This window comes from Pseudophryne corroboree (assembly GCF_028390025.1).
Source record: "Pseudophryne corroboree isolate aPseCor3 chromosome 3 unlocalized genomic scaffold, aPseCor3.hap2 SUPER_3_unloc_1, whole genome shotgun sequence".
NCBI lineage: Eukaryota > Metazoa > Chordata > Amphibia > Anura > Myobatrachidae > Pseudophryne > Pseudophryne corroboree.
The window spans coordinates 4,349,253-4,368,890 of record NW_026967493.1 but is presented as its reverse complement, the minus strand read 5'-3'; the positions used below and the strand labels follow the sequence as shown (position 1 = coordinate 4,368,890).

At 46.6% G+C, this 19,638-nt stretch overlaps 1 protein-coding gene across 1 annotated transcript in view; it reads left to right on the top strand.

Annotated features, from left to right (window-relative positions):
* Window positions 1–19,638, top strand: part of LOC134983085 (zinc finger protein 84-like) — a 66,392-nt gene that overhangs the window by 1,947 nt on the left and 44,807 nt on the right. Inside the window, exons 3-9 of the mRNA XM_063948779.1 lie at window positions 603–759; window positions 1,407–1,604; window positions 2,399–2,522; window positions 2,640–2,737; window positions 2,841–2,904; window positions 3,122–3,181; window positions 9,298–10,356. Of these exons, the coding sequence (XP_063804849.1) occupies window positions 682–759; window positions 1,407–1,604; window positions 2,399–2,522; window positions 2,640–2,737; window positions 2,841–2,904; window positions 3,122–3,181; window positions 9,298–10,356 (1,681 nt within the window). The 5' untranslated portion in view covers window positions 603–681. The remainder of the gene's footprint in view (window positions 1–602; window positions 760–1,406; window positions 1,605–2,398; window positions 2,523–2,639; window positions 2,738–2,840; window positions 2,905–3,121; window positions 3,182–9,297; window positions 10,357–19,638) is intronic.

The window sequence follows — 19,638 nt, the reverse complement described above, 5'->3', positions numbered from 1 at the left end:
CCCTTCATTCAATGTGATGTCTGTACACGTTAATTGTTGTGTGAATAATCCTGATATTCGTTTATCCTGACGTCTCCACACAGTCTCTATCTACCTGTATTGAGTATTGTATATCTGAGTCCAGTCAACTGTTTCAGACGCTTTTACCTGTAGGTAGTCGCTAGTTTCGTGCGCAGGAGGGAACAGCCGATCTCGGAGCATGTGGGGCCCCCGTCAGCGCAGTGTCAGTGTCTCCTAGAGACACCAGCGCATATCATGTGACGTCAGACAGCTGCAGATTGCACAGTCCTGTCCAAGGCAGCGTGTGACGACACAAACTGGCATCTGTTTGACAAATGGACCCCGTAGGCTTATTTATCGAATCCTTTACAAGGTTATGAGCTGGTTTCAGGGATACACCTAATGATCGATTATTTAGCCTTACAGGAACTCCACATTATACCAGTATCTATAACTAAACTGCAATAACTTATATTATTATCTCTCTCCACTTCACAAGTATCTGTGCAGTATATGTACTGACTGGATTATTTATAGCAGTTATTGATCCACTGTATATAACTGCATGTAATCTTATTTACATGTATTTTATTGCATTACAGGATCCGTTATGCTGACGTTTCCTCATGATTGGTCTCCGCCACAAAATCTAGAGTGCACTCACTGACTGACCCACAGAGGATGGACAAAGCCAGAAGTCACATGACTGGGAGGATATTAAACCTCACCCTAGAGATCATCTACCTGCTGACTGGGGAGGTGAGGGAGTCTGGGAATGTCACAGTGACATCACTCTTATCTCTATTACTAACACTGGGACCTGACTGGGGAGGTGAGGGAGTCTGGGAATGTCACAGTGACATCACTCTTATCTCTATTACTAACACAGAGACCTGACTGGGGAGGTGAGGGAGTCTGGGGGCATCACAGTGACATCACTCATCTGTACTACTAACACAGGGACCTGAATGGGGAGATGAGGGAGTCTGGGATTGTCACAGTGACATCACTCTTATCTCTACTACTAACACAGGGACCTGGCTGTGGAGGCGAGGGAGTCTGGGAGTGTCACAGTATTATCACTCATCTCTATTATTAACACAGGGACCTGACTGGGGAGGTGAGGGAGTCTGGGAGTGTCACAGTGACATCACTCTCTTATCTGGATTACTAACACAGAGAATTGACTCTTAGCTCTGTTACTAATGCAGGGACATGACTGGGGAGGTGAGGGATTCTGTGAATGTTACTGTGACATTAGTATCTGTTAATAATATAAAGAGATTACTGGAAATGTGGGGGATTCTGGAAATTTCACATGGACATCACTGTTTTGTCTGTTGATGAAATATGACCTGACTTTATAAGGTGAAGATTTCTGGGAATGTGTCTTTCTCAATAAACAGGATTACACAGTATTGAAGAAGACATCCGGAGAGCGTGTAACACTCAGCAGTCTCCCTCGTGTGTCAGGAGGACTGAACAGGAACCAGAACCAGAGCCCCATCCCGGTTCCTACACCTCACTCACGGATACATGAGAAACACAATGACCAGAAGATCCTGGAACTCACCAACAAGATCATTCAGCTGCTGACTGGAGAGGTGACTGCTGGGAATGGGACATTATACAGTAACACCAGGGGATGTGTCTGGGTGATCACCGGAGAGGTGACTGCTGGGAATGGGACATTATACAGTAACACCAGGGGATGTGTCTGGGTGATGACTGGAGAGGTGACTGCTGGGAATGGGACATTATACAATAACACCAGGGGATGTGTCTGGGTGATGACTGGAGAGGTGACTGCTGGGAATGGGACATTATACAGTAACACCAGGGGATGTGTCTGGGTGATGATTGGAGAGGTGACTGCTGGGAATTGGACATTATACAGTAACACCAGGGGCTGTGTTTGGGTGATGACCGGAGAGGTGACTGCTGGGAATGAGACATTATACAGTAACACCAGGGGGTGTGACTGGAAAGGTGACTGCTGGGAATGGGACATTATACAGTAAGACCAGGGGATGTGTCTGGGTGATGACTGGAGAGGTGACTGCTGGGAATGGGACATTATACAGTAACACCAGGGGATGTGTCTGGGTGATCACCGGAGAGGTGACTGCGGGGAATGGGGCATTATACAGTAACACCAGGGGATGTGTCTGGGTGATGACTGGAGAGGTGACTGCTGGGAATGGGACATTATACGGTAACACCAGGGGATGTGTCTGGGTGATGACTGGAGAGGTGACTGCTGGGAATTGGACATTATACAGTAACACCAGGGGCTGTGTTTAGGTGATGACTGGTGAGGTGACTGCTGGGAATGAGACATTATACAGTAACACCAGGGGATGTGTCTGGGTGATGACTGTATCATTGTGTGTGTCAGGTTCCTATAAGGTGTGAGGACGTCACCGTCTATTTCTCCATGGAGGAGTGGGAGTATATAGAGGAACACAGGGGTCTGTACAAGGACGTGATAATGGAGAATCACCGGCCCCTCACATCACTGGGTAAGAGGAGACTGTCATGTAGTGTAATGGAGAGAGCAGATATGGGGGCCACCTAGATACACATCATCTGATAGTCACATATATACAATGTACTCAGTCACTGTGTTTCTCCTACAGATGGGGCCAGTAACAGGAATACCCCAGAGAGATGTCCCCGTCCTCTGTGTTCCCAGGATCATACAGAGGAGAATCACAGTGTCCCACAGGAGGGTCAGGTAGGTGGAACTACTGATGGTCTTAACAAATACAAAAATATCTTCTGTATCATTTCAATTCATTAAGTCATGCTTCATTGCGTTATTGCTGTTTGTTATTCAGGCTGATGATCTGACTGATATTAAAGTGGAAGAGATAGAGATAGAAGAGGAGACGTATGTGAGAGGTGAGCAGCTGTGTAAGGAGGAGGAAATCCCTACAGGTATCAGCAGAGGTTGTGTATTGTATATTGGCACTTATTCCTGGTATTTGGTCTGGAGAGCAGTCTATAATATATAATAGGTTACAATTTACATGGATTAACAAATGTGGAAAACCGTACTGTGACTGGATACATTATATTGTATATATACTTTTATATCATGCCTCTCCTCTTCCTCCAGACTATGATGGAGGGGTCTCGTGGTGTGTCCTACCTATTGAAGACCATATCCACACTGCTAGTAAGTTAATCACATATGTAGTGGTAAGGAAATAGGGGGGTCATTCCGACATGATCGCACGCTGCAGTTTTTCGCAGCGGTCAGGTCACTACTGCGCATGCACCGAATGCGTAGGCACTTCGTAAGGGTACACAGCGGATCGTTGAAGAGCAATGGATTTAACAAAGAATCCATTCACACAGCCGATCATGAGATTGGCAGGAAGAAGGCGTTTGTGGGTGTCAACTGACCGTTTTCTGGGAGTGTTTGGAAAAACGCAGGCGTGTCCAAGCGTTTGCAGGGCGGGTGTCTGACGTCAATTCCGGACACGAACAGACTGAAGTGATCGCAGCCGCTGAATAAGTTTAAACCTACTTAGAAACTGTACAAAGCATTTTTGTACCACTCGGCTGCACAAGCGTTCACACACTTGCAAAGCGAAAAATACACTCCCCTATAGGCGGCGACTATCTGTTTGCAGCGCTGCAAAAAATAGCTAGCGAGAGATCAACTCGGAATGACCCCCTAAGTTACTTAGGGAGTTTGCAGTTGTAACTAAAAGATGCCTATTTGTGTTTGCACGTGGTGAGGGATTGCGTTACACTTGGTAAGGGATTGCGTTACACTTGGTAAGGGATTGCGTTACACTTGGTAAGGGATTGCGTTACACTTGGTAAGGGATTGCGTTACACTTGGTAAGGGATTGCGTTACACTTGGTAAGGGATTGCGTTACACTTGGTAAGGGATTGCGTTACACTTGGTAAGGGATTGCGTTACACGTGGTAAGGGATTGCGTTACACGTGGTAAGGGATTGCGTTACACTTGGTAAGGGATTCCACTTGGTAGGGGATTGCGTTACACGTGGTAAGGGATTGCGTTACACGTGGTAAGGGATTGCGTTACACGTGGTAAGGGATTGCGTTACACGTGGTAAGGGATTGCGTTACACGTGGTAAGGGATTGCGTTACACTTGGTAAGGGATTGCGTTACACTTGGTAGGGGATTACACTTGGTAAGGGATTGCGTTACACTTGGTAAGGGATTGCGTTACACTTGGTAAGGGATTGCGTTACACTTGGTAAGGGATTGCGTTACACTTGGTGAGGGATTACACTTGGTAAGGGATTGCGTTACACTTGGTAAGGGGTTACACTTGGTAAGGGATTGCGTTACACGTGGTAAGGGATTGATGCCCCCCCTAATTCAGCCTTATCAAGCCTTTTATGTAAAGACGCCACACTTGCATTCAACATATGCTACATGTCCATCCAATCCGGAGTCGGCACAACCGACGGGGACACACCACTCATTTGCTCCACCGCCTCCTTGGAGAAGCCTTCCGCCTCAGACATGTCGACACACAGGTGCCGACACCCCACACACAAACAGGGATTACCTATAAGGGGACAAAACCCCAACCAGGCCCTTAGGAGAGACAGAGAGAGAGAGTATGCCAGCACACACCCAGCGTTTATAACACTGGAAAAATATGACCAGATAGCGCTTTTATATAACTATAAATTTACCAGATTCCCACTCGCTGCACTCAAAATGCCCCCCATCTCTTTTCTCCAGCCTGAATGTTCAGCAGGGGAGAGACCAGGGAGCCAGCGTTTTCCTCATGCAGCTTCTGTGCAGAAAATGGCGCTGGTTAGTGCTGGGGATCAAGCTCCGCCCACCCGACGGCGGGCTTCGGTCCCGGTGATATTTTTATAGAAAATGGCGGGGGATCGTAGAATTGCTGCCCAGCAGCCTAATCTACCTTGTCAGTGCCCAAATGTGAGGTTTATTGCTGCTCAGGGCCCCCCCCCCCCGCGCCCTGCACCCTTCAGTGCTGCTCTGTGTGTGTGACTGGGAGCAATGGCGCGCCCTTACCTCATGTAGATCTGATGTCTTCTGCCACCTAAGATGTCTTCTGCCTTCTCATCCGGCTTCTGTCTTCGGCATCTGTGAGGAGGACGGCGGCGCGGCTCCGGGACGAACCCCAGATGAAACCTGTGTTCCGACTCCGTCTGGAGCTAATGGTGTAGCCTTAGCAGCAGTGCCCAACTGGACAAGGCAGCTCTGCGTCTCTCTCCTAGGTCCCACGATGCAAGGAGCTGTTGCCAACAGGACTCCCTGAAAATAAAAAACCTAACAAAATTCTTATCCACAGAAAACTGGAGAGCTCTCTGCAGTGCACCCATTCTCCTCTGGGCACAAGATCTAACTGAGGTCTGGAGGAGCCAGTGCACACCCATAGTCAAAGTTCTTTTTAGGTGCCCTATCTCCTGCAGAGCCTGTCTATACCCCATGGTCCTTACGGAGTCCCCAGCATCCTCTAGGACGTAAGAGAAATAAAGATATATAGCATATGTATTAGGTAATGGGGCAGTTAAAGTGGTGTTTTAGCGGTAGCAGCGTCCCCGCTCTCTAGGCAGTTGCTTAAAGTGGTCTAATGGTAGCGATTTCTCTGTCCCTAATTGAGTCATCCGTTGTGTTACTTGTTTAATTTGACATACCAATTTATTAAAAAACTCCTACAGACATATTGTATAAGCCATTTAACACAAAAAGAATGTAAATTCCCTCCAACAGAGGTTATACTATCAAGCTTTACTATCAAGTCTATAGCAGAATAACAAATTCATACAGGAGTTCAGAGACCACTTGCAGCATATTGTTTGAGCCAGCCTGCAGATGGAAAACAGCACTGAGTTCAGCTATATGAACCTGGGCAGTATCGTTACCTCTCCCTAGTATAAAACCCTCCCCCTATACCTAACAACCCCCCAGTACCTAACCCTCCTTCTAGTGCCTTACCCTAACCCTGCCCCAGTACCTAACCTTAACCCCCTACAGCAGCCTACCCTAACCCCCCTGTAGTACCGAACCCTCCCACTATTGCTTAACCCCAAACACTCCCCCTAGTGCCTGACCCCTAACCCTCCCTCTAGTGCCTAACCCCAAACCCTCCCTCTAGTGCCTAACCTCTAGTGCCTAACCCTCCCTCTAGTGCCTAACCCCAAACCCTCCCTCTAGTGCCTAACCCCTAAACCTCCCTCTAGTGCCTAACCCCAAACCCTCCCTCTAGTACCTAACCCTCCCTCTAGTGCCTAACCTCTAGTGCCTAACCCTCCCTCTAGTGCCTAACCCCAAACCCTCCCTCTAGTGCCTAACCCCTGAACCTCCCTCTAGTGCCTAACCCCAAACCCTCCCTCTAGTGCCTACCTCTCGCTCTAGTGCCTAACCCTCCCTCTAGTCCCTAACCCTCTGTATAGTGCCTAACCCCTAACCTTCCGTCTAGTGCCAAATCCCTAATTCTCCATCTAGTGCCTAACCCCAAACCCTCCCTCTAGTGCCTAACCCCTAACCCTCCCTTTAGTGCCTAACCCTCCCTCTAGTGCCTAACCCCTAACCCTCCCTCTAGTGCCTAACCCCAAACGCTCCCTCTAGTGCCTACCCCTCCCTCTAGTGCCTACCCCTCCCTCTAGTGCCTAACCTCTAGTGCCTAACCCTCCCTCTAGTGCCTAACCCCAAACCCTCCCTCTAGTGCCTAACCCCTGAACCTCCCTCTAGTGCCTAACCCCTGAACCTCCCTCTAGTACCTAACCCCTAACCCTCCCTCTAGTGCCTAACCTCTAGTGCCTAACCCTCCCTCTAGTGCCTAACCCCAAACCCTCCCTCTAGTGCCTAACCCCTGAACCTCCCTCTAGTGCCTAACCCCTGAACCTCCCTCTAGTGCCTACCTCTCGCTCTAGTGCCTAACCCTCCCTCTAGTCCCTAACCCTCTGTATAGTGCCTAACCCCTAACCTTCCGTCTAGTGCCAAATCCCTAATTCTCCATCTAGTGCCTAACCCCAAACCCTCCCTCTAGTGCCTAACCCCTAACCCTCCCTTTAGTGCCTAACCCTCCCTCTAGTGCCTAATCCCTAACCCTCCCTCTAGTGCCTAACCCTCCGTCTAGTGCCTAACCCCTAACCCTCCATCTAGTGCCTAACCCCTAACCCTCCCTCTATTGCCTAACCCCCACTTTAGTGCCTAACCCTCCCTCTAGTGCCTAACCCCTACCTCTAGTGCCTAACCCTCCCTCTAGTGCCTAACCCCTAACCTATCCCTTTAGTACCTAACCCCTAATCCTCCCTCTAGTGCCTAACCCTCCCTCTAGTGCCTAACCCTGCCCCAGTACCTAACCCCCTACAGCAGCCTTTCTCTAACCCTTGTAGTGCCGAACCCTCCTACTATTGCTTAACCCTCCCTCTAGTGTCTAACCCCTAACCCTCCCTCTAGTGCCTAACCCCTAACCCTTCCTCTAGTGCCTAACCCCTAACCCTCCCTCTAGGGACTACACCTCCTTCTAGTGCCTACCCCTAACCCTCCCTCTGGTGCCTAACCCTCCCTCTGGTGCCTAACCCTCCCTCTGGTGCCTAACCCTCCCTCTAGTGCCTAACCCTCCCTATAGTGCCTAACCCCTAATCCTCCCTCTAGTGCCTGACCCCTAATCCTCCCTCTAGTGCCTGACCCCTAACCCTCCCTCTAGTGCCTGACCCCTAACCCTCCTCCTAGTGCCTGACCCCTAACCCTCCTCCTAGTGCCTGACCCCTAACCCTCCTCCTAGTGCCTGACCCCTAACCCTCCTTCTAGTGCCTGACCCCTAACCCTCCCTCTAGTGCCTAACCCCTAACCCTCCCTCTGGTGCCTAACCCTCCCTCTAGTGCCTTACCCCTAACCCTCCTTCTAGTGCCTTACCCTATCCCTGCCCCAGTACCTAACCCCCTACAGCAGCCTTACCCTAACCCCGCGTAGTACCGAACCCTCCCACTATTGCTTTACCCCAAACCCTCCCCCTAGTACCTAACTTTCCCTCTAGTGCCTAACCACTAACCCTGTCTCTAGTGCCTAACCCCTACCCCTCCCTCTAGTGCCTAACCCTCCCTCTAGTGGCTAACCCCTAACCCTCCATCTAGTGCTTCACACCAAGACCGCTCTCTAGTGTCTAACCCTCTCTCTAGTGCCTAACCCCAAACCCTCCCTCTAGTACCTAACCCTCCCTCTAGTGCCTAACCCTCTCTCTAGTGCCTAACCCCAAACCCTCCCTCTAGTACCTAACCCTCCCTCTAGTGCCTAACCCTTCCTCTAGTGCCTAACCCCTAACCCTCCCTCTAGTGACTACACCTCCCTCTAGTTACTACACCTCCCTCTAGTGCCTAACCCTCCCTCTAGTGACTACACCTCCTTCTAGTGCCTTACCCCTAACCCTCCCTCTAGTGGCTAACCCCTAACCCTCCATCTAGTGCTTCACACCAAGACCGCTCTCTAGTGTCTAACCCTCTCTCTAGTGCCTAACCCCTAATCCTCCCTCTAGTGCCTAACCCTCTCCCTATTGCCTAACCTTCCCGCTACTGCAGCCTAACCCTAACCCTAACCTTCCCGCTACTGCAGCCTAACCCTCCCGCTACTGCAGCCTAGCCCTAACCGTCCCGCTACTGCAGCCTAACCCTAACCCTCCAGCTACTGTAGCCTAACCTTTCCGCTACTGTAGCCTAACCCTCCCGCTACTGCAGCCTAACCCTCCCGCTACTGCAGCCTAACCCTCCCGCTACTGCAGCCTAACCCTCCCGCTACTGTAGCCTAACCTTTCCGCTACTGTAGCCTAACCCTCCCGCTACTGCAGCCTAACCCTCCCGCTACTGTAGCCTAGCCCTAACCGTCCCGCTACTGCAGCCTAACCCTAACCTTCCCGCTACTGCAGCCTAACCCTCCCGCTACTGCAGCCTAGCCCTAACCGTCCCGCTACTGCAGCCTAACCCTAACCTTCCCGCTACTGCAGCCTAACCCTCCCGCTACTGTAGCCTAACCCTTCCGCTACTGCAGCCTAACCCTCCCGCTACTGCAGCCTAACCCTCCCGCTACTGCAGCCTAGCCCGCAACTGCTGGTCCATGCAGAATGTCCGCATTTCATATGTCCATATTCTTCACATGCTGACATGTTCAATATCGACATTTATACAACATCCCTGCATTAGTAATATTGTAAAGTATATATTTATTTATTTATTTATTAGAATTTTTTTAGGAAACCTTTTTGGGAATGTAATAAAATACTACTAGAGTGCCTGGAAGAGTGAGTGAAAACACTGTTTTATTCCCAACAGATGGATTTAACAGCTGGAATATGTCAGAGGAACATCTCACGTTATCTCCAGACAATGACATAGAAGATAATGACCCCATGCGAGATTATCCAGGAGAAAACCCCATTACCCCATATCCAGTGCTGTACAGTACAGATATATCATCTGATCCGTATAATCCTGAGAAATGTCCACTTACCTCTGATGTTACACATCGCACCTATAGCAGAGCTTGTAAAGTATTTGCATGCTCTGAGTGTGGGAAATGTTTTACACACAACTCAAATCTTATCGTCCATCAGAGAATTCATACAGGGGAGAAGCCATATTCATGTTTACAGTGTGGGAAATGCTTTACTCATAGATCAAACCTTGTTCAACACCAGAGGATTCACACCGGCAAGAAACCATTTTCATGCTCTGCTTGTGGGAAATGTTTTACAAATAAATCCGATCTTGTTAAACATGAGAAAAATCACTCCGTTGAGCGGCCGTTTCCATGTCCTCAGTGTGAGAAATGTTTTACGCATAAATCAGACCTTGCCAGGCATCAGAAAAATCACAGCGATGACAAGCCGTTTCCGTGCGATGACTGTGGGAAATGTTTTACAATCAAATCGAACCTTGTCAGGCATCAGAGAATTCACACAGGCCACAGGCCGTTTCCGTGTCCGGTCTGTGGTAAATGTTTCACTCTGAAATCAAATCTTATTATACATCAGAGGATACACACGGGAGAGAAGCCGTTCCAGTGTCCTCAGTGCGGGAAATGTTTTACTCACAAATCAAACATGGTCCAACATCAGAAAATTCACAGTGGCGAGAAGCCGTTTTCGTGTCCTGATTGCAGGAAGTGTTTTACCCAGAGATCGTATCTCGTTGAGCATCAGAGAATTCACACAGGCAAGAAGCCATTTTCATGCTCTGAGTGTGGGAAATGTTTTACCCAGAAGTCAATTCTTGTTCGCCATCAGAAAGTTCACATCGTTCTGAAACTGTTTTCATGCTCTGAATGTGGGAAAAGCTTTAGGCAGAAGTCGCATCTCATAGATCATAGGAGACTTCACACACATATACACAGCTAAAAAACAAACAAAAAAAAAACTTTCGGCTTGTTTCAAATTCAAAGTTTTTTTATCCAAACAGTAAATCTAATTAAATACTCAATTTCTTTACGTCTGACACAGGCTCTTTTCTTGAACCCTACAATTTGTTATCCTGACATAAAGGTGTCACCTTGTATGATTATATTATTTATTTTTATAACTATTTCTTTCAATCTATTATATAACGGTGTATGGTGTCCATCTAGCGCAGGAGCACCCCCTGGTGGTGAAAGTTAAAGGGAACGGTTAGATAGGGCCTTAACCCCTAACCCTCCACCTAGTGCCTAGGAGGGGAAATGGAGTGGTAGTGAGATGGATGAGGGGAGGGGTGGAATGGGTCCTGCTAGCAAACCCATGAAGGATGTGTCCAAAATACTAGTACATATATAATTTATTTATTACCAGCTATTTATATAGGGCACACACATTACGCAGCACCCTTACAGAGAATATTTGGCCATTCACATGAGCCCCTGCCCCAGTGGAGCTTACACTCTACAGGGTGATTCAAAAGTCGCAGTACACCCTTTTGTTTCAAAAACTGCAGGAAATGGGAAAACTGAATACTCCAGTAAGGTATGGGTGAGGAGGGCTATCTTTTAGGGTATGTACCGAACACAGGTGCCATCTTGAAATCGGCCATCTTGAATCTAAGGAAGTTTATTCAAATGGAAAGGGGGTTGTGTAACATGTCAAACAATATCAGAATTTGCTGAAATGTGTATTGCTACAAACATATTTGAAATAGCAGTTATGGTTTAAAAGTTACAACACTTTTTTTGTTGCAGGTAACTGAAGATGGCTTTGACAAAAAAAGAGGATAGAATTGAGGTTATTTTGATGTCTGAAGAACAAAGTTTCCATGTCATAGCTGCAGATTTTAACAACCGGCACCCAGAAAGACCTCCAGTTTCACATAACACTGTCAGGTGCCTAATTTCCAAATACCGAGAAACTGGGACTGTGGCTGACAAGTCACGGAGAGGTCGTCCAAACAGTGCTACTGACGAGACAAACTCAACAACGGTTTTGGCATCCGTCGTGAAGAGCCCACAAAGCAGCACAATGCACACACATTAAATGACTGTCCTTTATGGAGAACAGTTCAGCCTGTAATTCCAACAAAAAAAGTGAACCATAACTGCTATTTCAAATCTGTTTGCAGCAATAAAATTTTCAACAAATTCTGATGTTCAAGATGGCCGATTTCAAGATGGCGCAGATGTTCGGTACATACCCTAAAAGATAGCCCACCTCACCTTTACCTTACTGGAGTATTCAGTTTTCCCATTTTCTGCAGTTTTTTAAACAAAAGGGTGTACTGCGACTTTTGAATCACCCTGTATATTCCCTATTACATCAACACGTACACACACTCTAGGGTTAATTTTTGTTAGGAGACCATTAACCTTTCAGTATATTTTTGGATTGTGAGAGGAAACCGGAGGAAGCAAGGGGAGAATATACAAACTCCACACAGTAAGGGCCAGGGCTATTTTTGGGCCAGAACGCCGTTCCTGAAGGTCTTTTCTAAAATGATGTAATCAGGAAAGGCTTTCTGAGACGTTTGCGGCCTGCCCTGCCCTGCTGTCACCGTCGCCGCTTCCTGTGTCTGAGGGGAGGAGAGCACAGTGCGGATCTCTCCTGCCCCTCTCTGTGTTCCGGTCTCAAGCCGCCTTTTATAATGTGTCTGGGCCGTCAGCCAATCAGAGCTCATGGTCCGGCGGCCAATCAGGTGCCGGCCCGCGAGCTCTGATTGGCTGACGGCCCAGCTACATTTTAAATGGCTGTGGGAGACATGGACACAGTGAGGGTCAGGAGAGACTAGCACTGCGCTCTCCTCCGCTCAGACACGGGAAGCGGCGGGCCTGAGCAGCAGTGGGGGTAGTATTGTGTATCTGGCACTGTTGGGGGGGCACTGTGTATCTGGCACTGGGGGAGCATTGTGTATGTACGGCACTGCTGAGGTCATTATGTGTATATACAACACTGCTGGGGACATTGTGTTTAAAAAAAAGTTTATGCACCAACTGATGGCCCACCCCTTTGGTAGCTCCACCCACATCACCACCCACTTTTCCCCCTCCCACAGTTCCTGAACCTATTTTCCTACAAAAATAGCACTGGTTATGGCCATGGTTGGAATCCAACTTGAGACCTCAGTGCTGCAAAGCAGTAATGCCAACCATTACACCGTCCATGCTGCCCCATATAATATATAATACAGCACAATTCCGTGCTGCCCCATATATAATACAGCACAATTCCGTGCTGCCCCACATATAATACAGCACAATTCCGTGCTGCCCCACATATAATACAGCACAATTCCGTGCCGCCCCATATATAATACAACACAATTCCGTGCTGCCCCATATATAATACAGCACAATTCCGTGCTGCCCCATATATAATACAGCACAATTCCGTGCCGCCCCATATATAATACTGCACAATTCCGTGCTGGCCCATATATAATACAGCACAATTCCGTGCTGGCCCATATATAATACAGCACAATTCCGTGCTGCCCCATATATAATACTGCACAATTCCGTGCTGCCCCATATATAATACTGCACAATTCCGTGCTGCCCCATATATAATACAGCACAATTCTGTGCTGGCCCATATATAATACTGCACAATTCCGTGCTGCCCCATATATAATACTGCACAATTCCATGCTGCCCCATATATAATACAGCACAATTCCGTGCTGGCCCATATATAATACTGCACAATTCCGTGCTGCCCCATATATAATACTGCACAATTCCGTGCTGCCCCATATATAATACAGCACAATTCTGTGCTGCCCCATATATAATACTGCACAATTATGTGCTGGCCCATATATAATACTGCACAATTCCGTGCTGCCCCATATATAATACAGCACAATTATGTGCTGGCCCATATATAATACTGCACAATTCCGTGCTGCCCCATATATAATACAGCACAATTCCGTGCTGCCCCATATATAATACAGCACAATTCCGTGCTGCCCCATATATAATACAGCACAATTCCGTGCTGGCCCATATATAATACAGCACAATTCCGTGCTGCCCCATATATAATACTGCACAATTCCGTGCTGCCCCATATATAATACTGCACAATTCCGTGATGGCCCATATATAATACTGCACAATTCCGCACTGGCCCATATATAATACTGCACAATTCCGTGCTGGCCCATATATAATACAGCACAATTCCGTGCTGGCCCATATATAATACTGCACAATTCTGTGCTGCCCCATATATAATACAGCACAATTCCGTGCTGGCCCATATATAATACTGCACAATTCCGTGCTGGCCCATATATAATACAGCACAATTCCGTGCTGGCCCATATATAATACTGCACAATTCCGTGCTGGCCCATATATAATACAGCACAATTCCGTGATGGCCCATATATAATACAGCACAATTCCGTGCTGCCCCATATATAATACTGCACAATTCCGTGCTGCCCCATATATAATACAGCACAATTCCGTGCTGCCCCATATATAATACAGCACAATTCCGTGCTGCCCCATATATAATACAGCACAATTCCGTGATGGCCCATATATAATACAGCACAATTCCATGCTGCCCCATATATAATACTGCACAATTCCGTGCTGCCCCATATATAATACTGCACAATTCCGTGCTGCCCCATATATAATACAGCACAATTCCGTGCTGGCCCATATATAATACTGCACATATCCGTGCTGCCCCATATATAATACTGCACAATTCCGTGCTGCCCCATATATAATACTGCACAATTCCGTGCTGCCCCATATATAATACTGCACAATTCCGTGATGGCCCATATATAATACTGCACAATTCTGTGCTGCCCCATATATAATACAGCACAATTCCGTGCTGCCCCATATATAATACTGCACAATTCCGTGCTGCCCCATATATAATACTGCACAATTCTGTGCTGCCCCATATATAATACTGCACAATTCCGTGCTGCCCCATATATAATACTGCACAATTCCGTGCTGCCCCATATATAATACAGCACAATTCTGTGCTGGCCCATATATAATACTGCACAATTCCGTGCTGCCCCATATATAATACTGCACAATTCCGTGCTGCCCCATATATAATACAGCACAATTCCGTGCTGGCCCATATATAATACAGCACAATTCCGTGCTGCCCCATATATAATACAGCACAATTCCGTGCTGGCCCATATATAATACAGCACAATTCCGTGCTGGCCCATATATAATACAGCACAATTCCGTGCTGCCCCATATATAATACTGCACAATTCCGTGCTGCCCCATATATAATACTGCACAATTCCGTGATGGCCCATATATAATACTGCACAATTCCGCACTGGCCCATATATAATACTGCACAATTCCGTGCTGGCCCATATATAATACAGCACAATTCCGTGCTGGCCCATATATAATACTGCACAATTCTGTGCTGCCCCATATATAATACAGCACAATTCCGTGCTGGCCCATATATAATACTGCACAATTCCGTGCTGGCCCATATATAATACAGCACAATTCCGTGCTGGCCCATATATAATACTGCACAATTCCGTGCTGGCCCATATATAATACAGCACAATTCCGTGATGGCCCATATATAATACAGCACAATTCCGTGCTGCCCCATATATAATACTGCACAATTCCGTGCTGCCCCATATATAATACAGCACAATTCCGTGCTGCCCCATATATAATACAGCACAATTCCGTGCTGCCCCATATATAATACAGCACAATTCCGTGATGGCCCATATATAATACAGCACAATTCCATGCTGCCCCATATATAATACTGCACAATTCCGTGCTGCCCCATATATAATACTGCACAATTCCGTGCTGCCCCATATATAATACAGCACAATTCCGTGCTGGCCCATATATAATACTGCACATATCCGTGCTGCCCCATATATAATACTGCACAATTCCGTGCTGCCCCATATATAATACTGCACAATTCCGTGCTGCCCCATATATAATACTGCACAATTCCGTGATGGCTCATATATAATACTGCACAATTCTGTGCTGCCCCATATATAATACAGCACAATTCCGTGCTGCCCCATATATAATACAGCACAATTCTGTGCTGCCCCATATATAATACAGCACAATTCCGTGATGGCCCATATATAATACTGCACAATTCTGTGCTGCCCCATATATAATACAGCACAATTCCGTGCTGCCCCATATATAATACTGCACAATTCCGTGCTGCCCCATATATAATACTGCACAATTCCGTGCTGCCCCATATATAATACAGCACAATTCCGTGCTGCCCCATATATAATACTGCACAATTCCGTGCTGCCCCATATATAATACAGCACAATTCCGTGCTGGCCCATATATAATACAGCACAATTCCGTGATGGCCCATATATAATACAGCACAATTCCGTGCTGCCCCATATATAATACTGCACAATTCCGTGCTGCCCCATATATAATACTGCACAATTCCGTGATGGCCCATATATAATACTGCACAATTCCGCACTGGCCCATATATAATACTGCACAATTCCGTGCTGGCCCATATATAATACAGCACAATTCCGTGCTGGCCCATATATAATACTGCACAATTCTGTGCTGCCCCATATATAATACAGCACAATTCCGTGCTGGCCCATATATAATACTGCACAATTCCGTGCTGGCCCATATATAATACAGCACAATTCCGTGCTGGCCCATATATAATACTGCACAATTCCGTGCTGGCCCATATATAATACAGCACAATTCCGTGATGGCCCATATATAATACAGCACAATTCCGTGCTGCCCCATATATAATACTGCACAATTCCGTGCTGCCCCATATATAATACAGCACAATTCCGTGCTGCCCCATATATAATACAGCACAATTCCGTGCTGCCCCATATATAATACAGCACAATTCCGTGATGGCCCATATATAATACAGCACAATTCCATGCTGCCCCATATATAATACTGCACAATTCCGTGCTGCCCCATATATAATACTGCACAATTCCGTGCTGCCCCATATATAATACAGCACAATTCCGTGCTGGCCCATATATAATACTGCACATATCCGTGCTGCCCCATATATAATACTGCACAATTCCGTGCTGCCCCATATATAATACTGCACAATTCCGTGCTGCCCCATATATAATACTGCACAATTCCGTGATGGCCCATATATAATACTGCACAATTCTGTGCTGCCCCATATATAATACAGCACAATTCCGTGCTGCCCCATATATAATACAGCACAATTCTGTGCTGCCCCATATATAATACAGCACAATTCCGTGATGGCCCATATATAATACTGCACAATTCTGTGCTGCCCCATATATAATACAGCACAATTCCGTGCTGCCCCATATATAATACTGCACAATTCCGTGCTGCCCCATATATAATACTGCACAATTCCGTGCTGCCCCATATATAATACAGCACAATTCCGTGCTGCCCCATATATAATACTGCACAATTCCGTGCTGCCCCATATATAATACAGCACAATTCCGTGCTGGCCCATATATAATACAGCACAATTCCGTGATGGCCCATATATAATACAGCACAATTCCATGCTGCCCCATATATAATACTGCACAGAATTAGGATATGTAATAGTCTGCAATGGAAAAAGAAAATCAAATCTTAAGTAGAGCACTTAATACGGCCAAATACATTATTACATAAAGTGAGAGACCATTAAAAAAAAAGGAAGAAAAGATGGGCGGGGGAAGGGCTGTATTATCCATTAGGCTGAATCCCAGGGGCTCTGCAGGGACTAGGTGCCCATTATTATTATTATTTTTTAGTTGCTGAGACACCTGCTCCCTTGGGCTCTGTGCATTGTAATCAGCTGAGGTTTGTTTTGAGACAATGGGATGGGGGGGAAGGGGGGGCGGACCACTAGCGCTATCTCAACGAGAAAAGAAAAGGAAGAACGATTGTGATGTGAGAAAAGAGGTCATCATTTATTTCATCTGGGTATCTCTGTCCGTGTGACTACTGAAAGTGAATGATGGGATAAGCTCTGCTTCCCAAATGTCAGCTGTATTGGAGTGAAAGATTGAAGTGTCGGAGGGGGCCCAAAATACCTGAAAGCTTAGGCGCCTGGCCCTGGGTGGGGGGGGGGGGGGGGGGGGGGGGGAGTTGAAGTCTCTCTTGTCCCTAGCACTACACAAATCAGCACTGAATTTCATTAAATGGCCTTCACACTCAATGAAATCACCTTGGGAAACCAAGGTCCAAAACCTTTTTTATTTTGTATTTAATAAATCGCTATGAAATACAATTTGTAGACCTTCTCTAGGAACAGACAGGGTCTATGCCAGAGGCGCATGCAGTGTCTGTCAGACGCTGTGGAGCCATCTTATGCTACTGCGCATGTGACGCGATGGTCTGCGGCAGCGGTCGCAGAGAGGATATATTCGCAAAGATAGTGACAGGTCGACGGCATATGGAGAAGTTAACGGGAGATGGCTACAAAAACGCAGGTGTGTCGAGACTGTGTTCTGGGTGTGTTTAAGTGGCGCACGCACCTCGCCCGTGTCATCCACTCTCACACCCAAGCTTTAGTCCACCCGACGGAGATGCTACACTTTAAAGATGACAATGTGATGGATTAATAAATTAGAACTTCCCCCTGAGGCTTTTAAATGCTTTGTAAAGGAGTAACCGAGCGATGATCCCGTCTCTCCTCACATGTCCGAGGTGACCGGACTAAAGTAAAATTATCATAGGGGTGGTAAGTAATCTTTACCATGGGGGGCAATTCCAAGTTGATCGCAGCAGGAAATTTTTTAGCAGTTGGGCAAAACCATGTGCACTGCAGAGGGTGGGGGGTTGGCAGATATAACATTTGCAGAGAGAGTTCAATTTGGGTGGGTTATTTTGTTTCTGTGCAGGGTAAATACTGGCTGCTTTATTTTTGCACTGCAATTTAGATTGCAGATTGAACTCACAACACCCAAATCTAACTCTCTCTGCACATGTTAAATCTGCTCCCCCTGCAGTGCACATGGTTTTGCCCAACTGCTAACAGAATTCCTGCTGCGATCAACTTGGAATTACCCCCCATGAGTACAATATACTATAATAGGAAACATTAGGTAGCTCCGTCTGTTTCAATGCTTCCGCTACTAAACAATAGCCCCAGCTGGAATATGGGAGGCCAGGTTAATGAAAGTTTGCGTCTTGAGATAGGAACCAGGATCTTTGGGCGTAGCGCAATTTATGAATGAACTCAGAAGGTTCCGCACCCTTTGGGACACGTCCCACAAATGTGCAAAGTTCCCACATGACCTCACCACAAAATCTCCAGCACTCAGGATTAGAAAGTGAAGAAAGTACATTTGAGGCATAGTACCACCTATCTTAGAGCCTGTAGATATGCTCCTTAAGTGGTATTGAACTAGAGGCCACTTATTTCCTCACAACATCCAAGTAGTCCTCCTCTGGTGGACCCAGGTCTCTCTGCCATTCCTACTCATCTCTAGTTTGTAGCCCTAACACGGATCCTAGTATAGTATTCTATGAGGAGGCTATCATTCCCAAGTAAAAACATGAGGTAAGTGTCTTGAGGCCATCAGTGGAGGGCATTGTTTTTTAAAAGCAATAAATAGAATGTAGGGTTGAAATATGCATTTTTCTTGTATGGAATCAAAGGAGACTCAAGTATCTCTTTCTATAAGATTGAAAACAAAGTGAATCCCAGAATGCAATTCTTCCACAATGGATAACGGGTGAGTGTAGACGGGATCCGGTCTGAAGATCGACACTGTCTAGGTCGACAATGTTTAGGTCACCCACTATAGGTCGACAGTCACTAGGTTAACAGGGTTTCTAGGTCGACGTGCTAGGTCGACAGGTCTAAAGGTCAACATGAGTTTTTCAAATTTTTTTCTTTTTTTGAATTTTTTCATACTTAACGATCCACATGGACTACGATTGGAACGGTAATCTGTGCTGAGCGAAGCGAAGGCACCATGCCCGAAGCATGGCGAGCGAACGCGGTGCACTAATTTGGGATCCCGGTCACTCTACGAAGAAAACGACACCAAAAATAAATCAATCCTCATGTCGACCTTTAGACCTGTCGACCTTCCATCCATGTCGACCTAGTGACTGTCGACCTATAGTGGTCGACCTAAACATTGTAGACCTACATACTGTCGATTTGA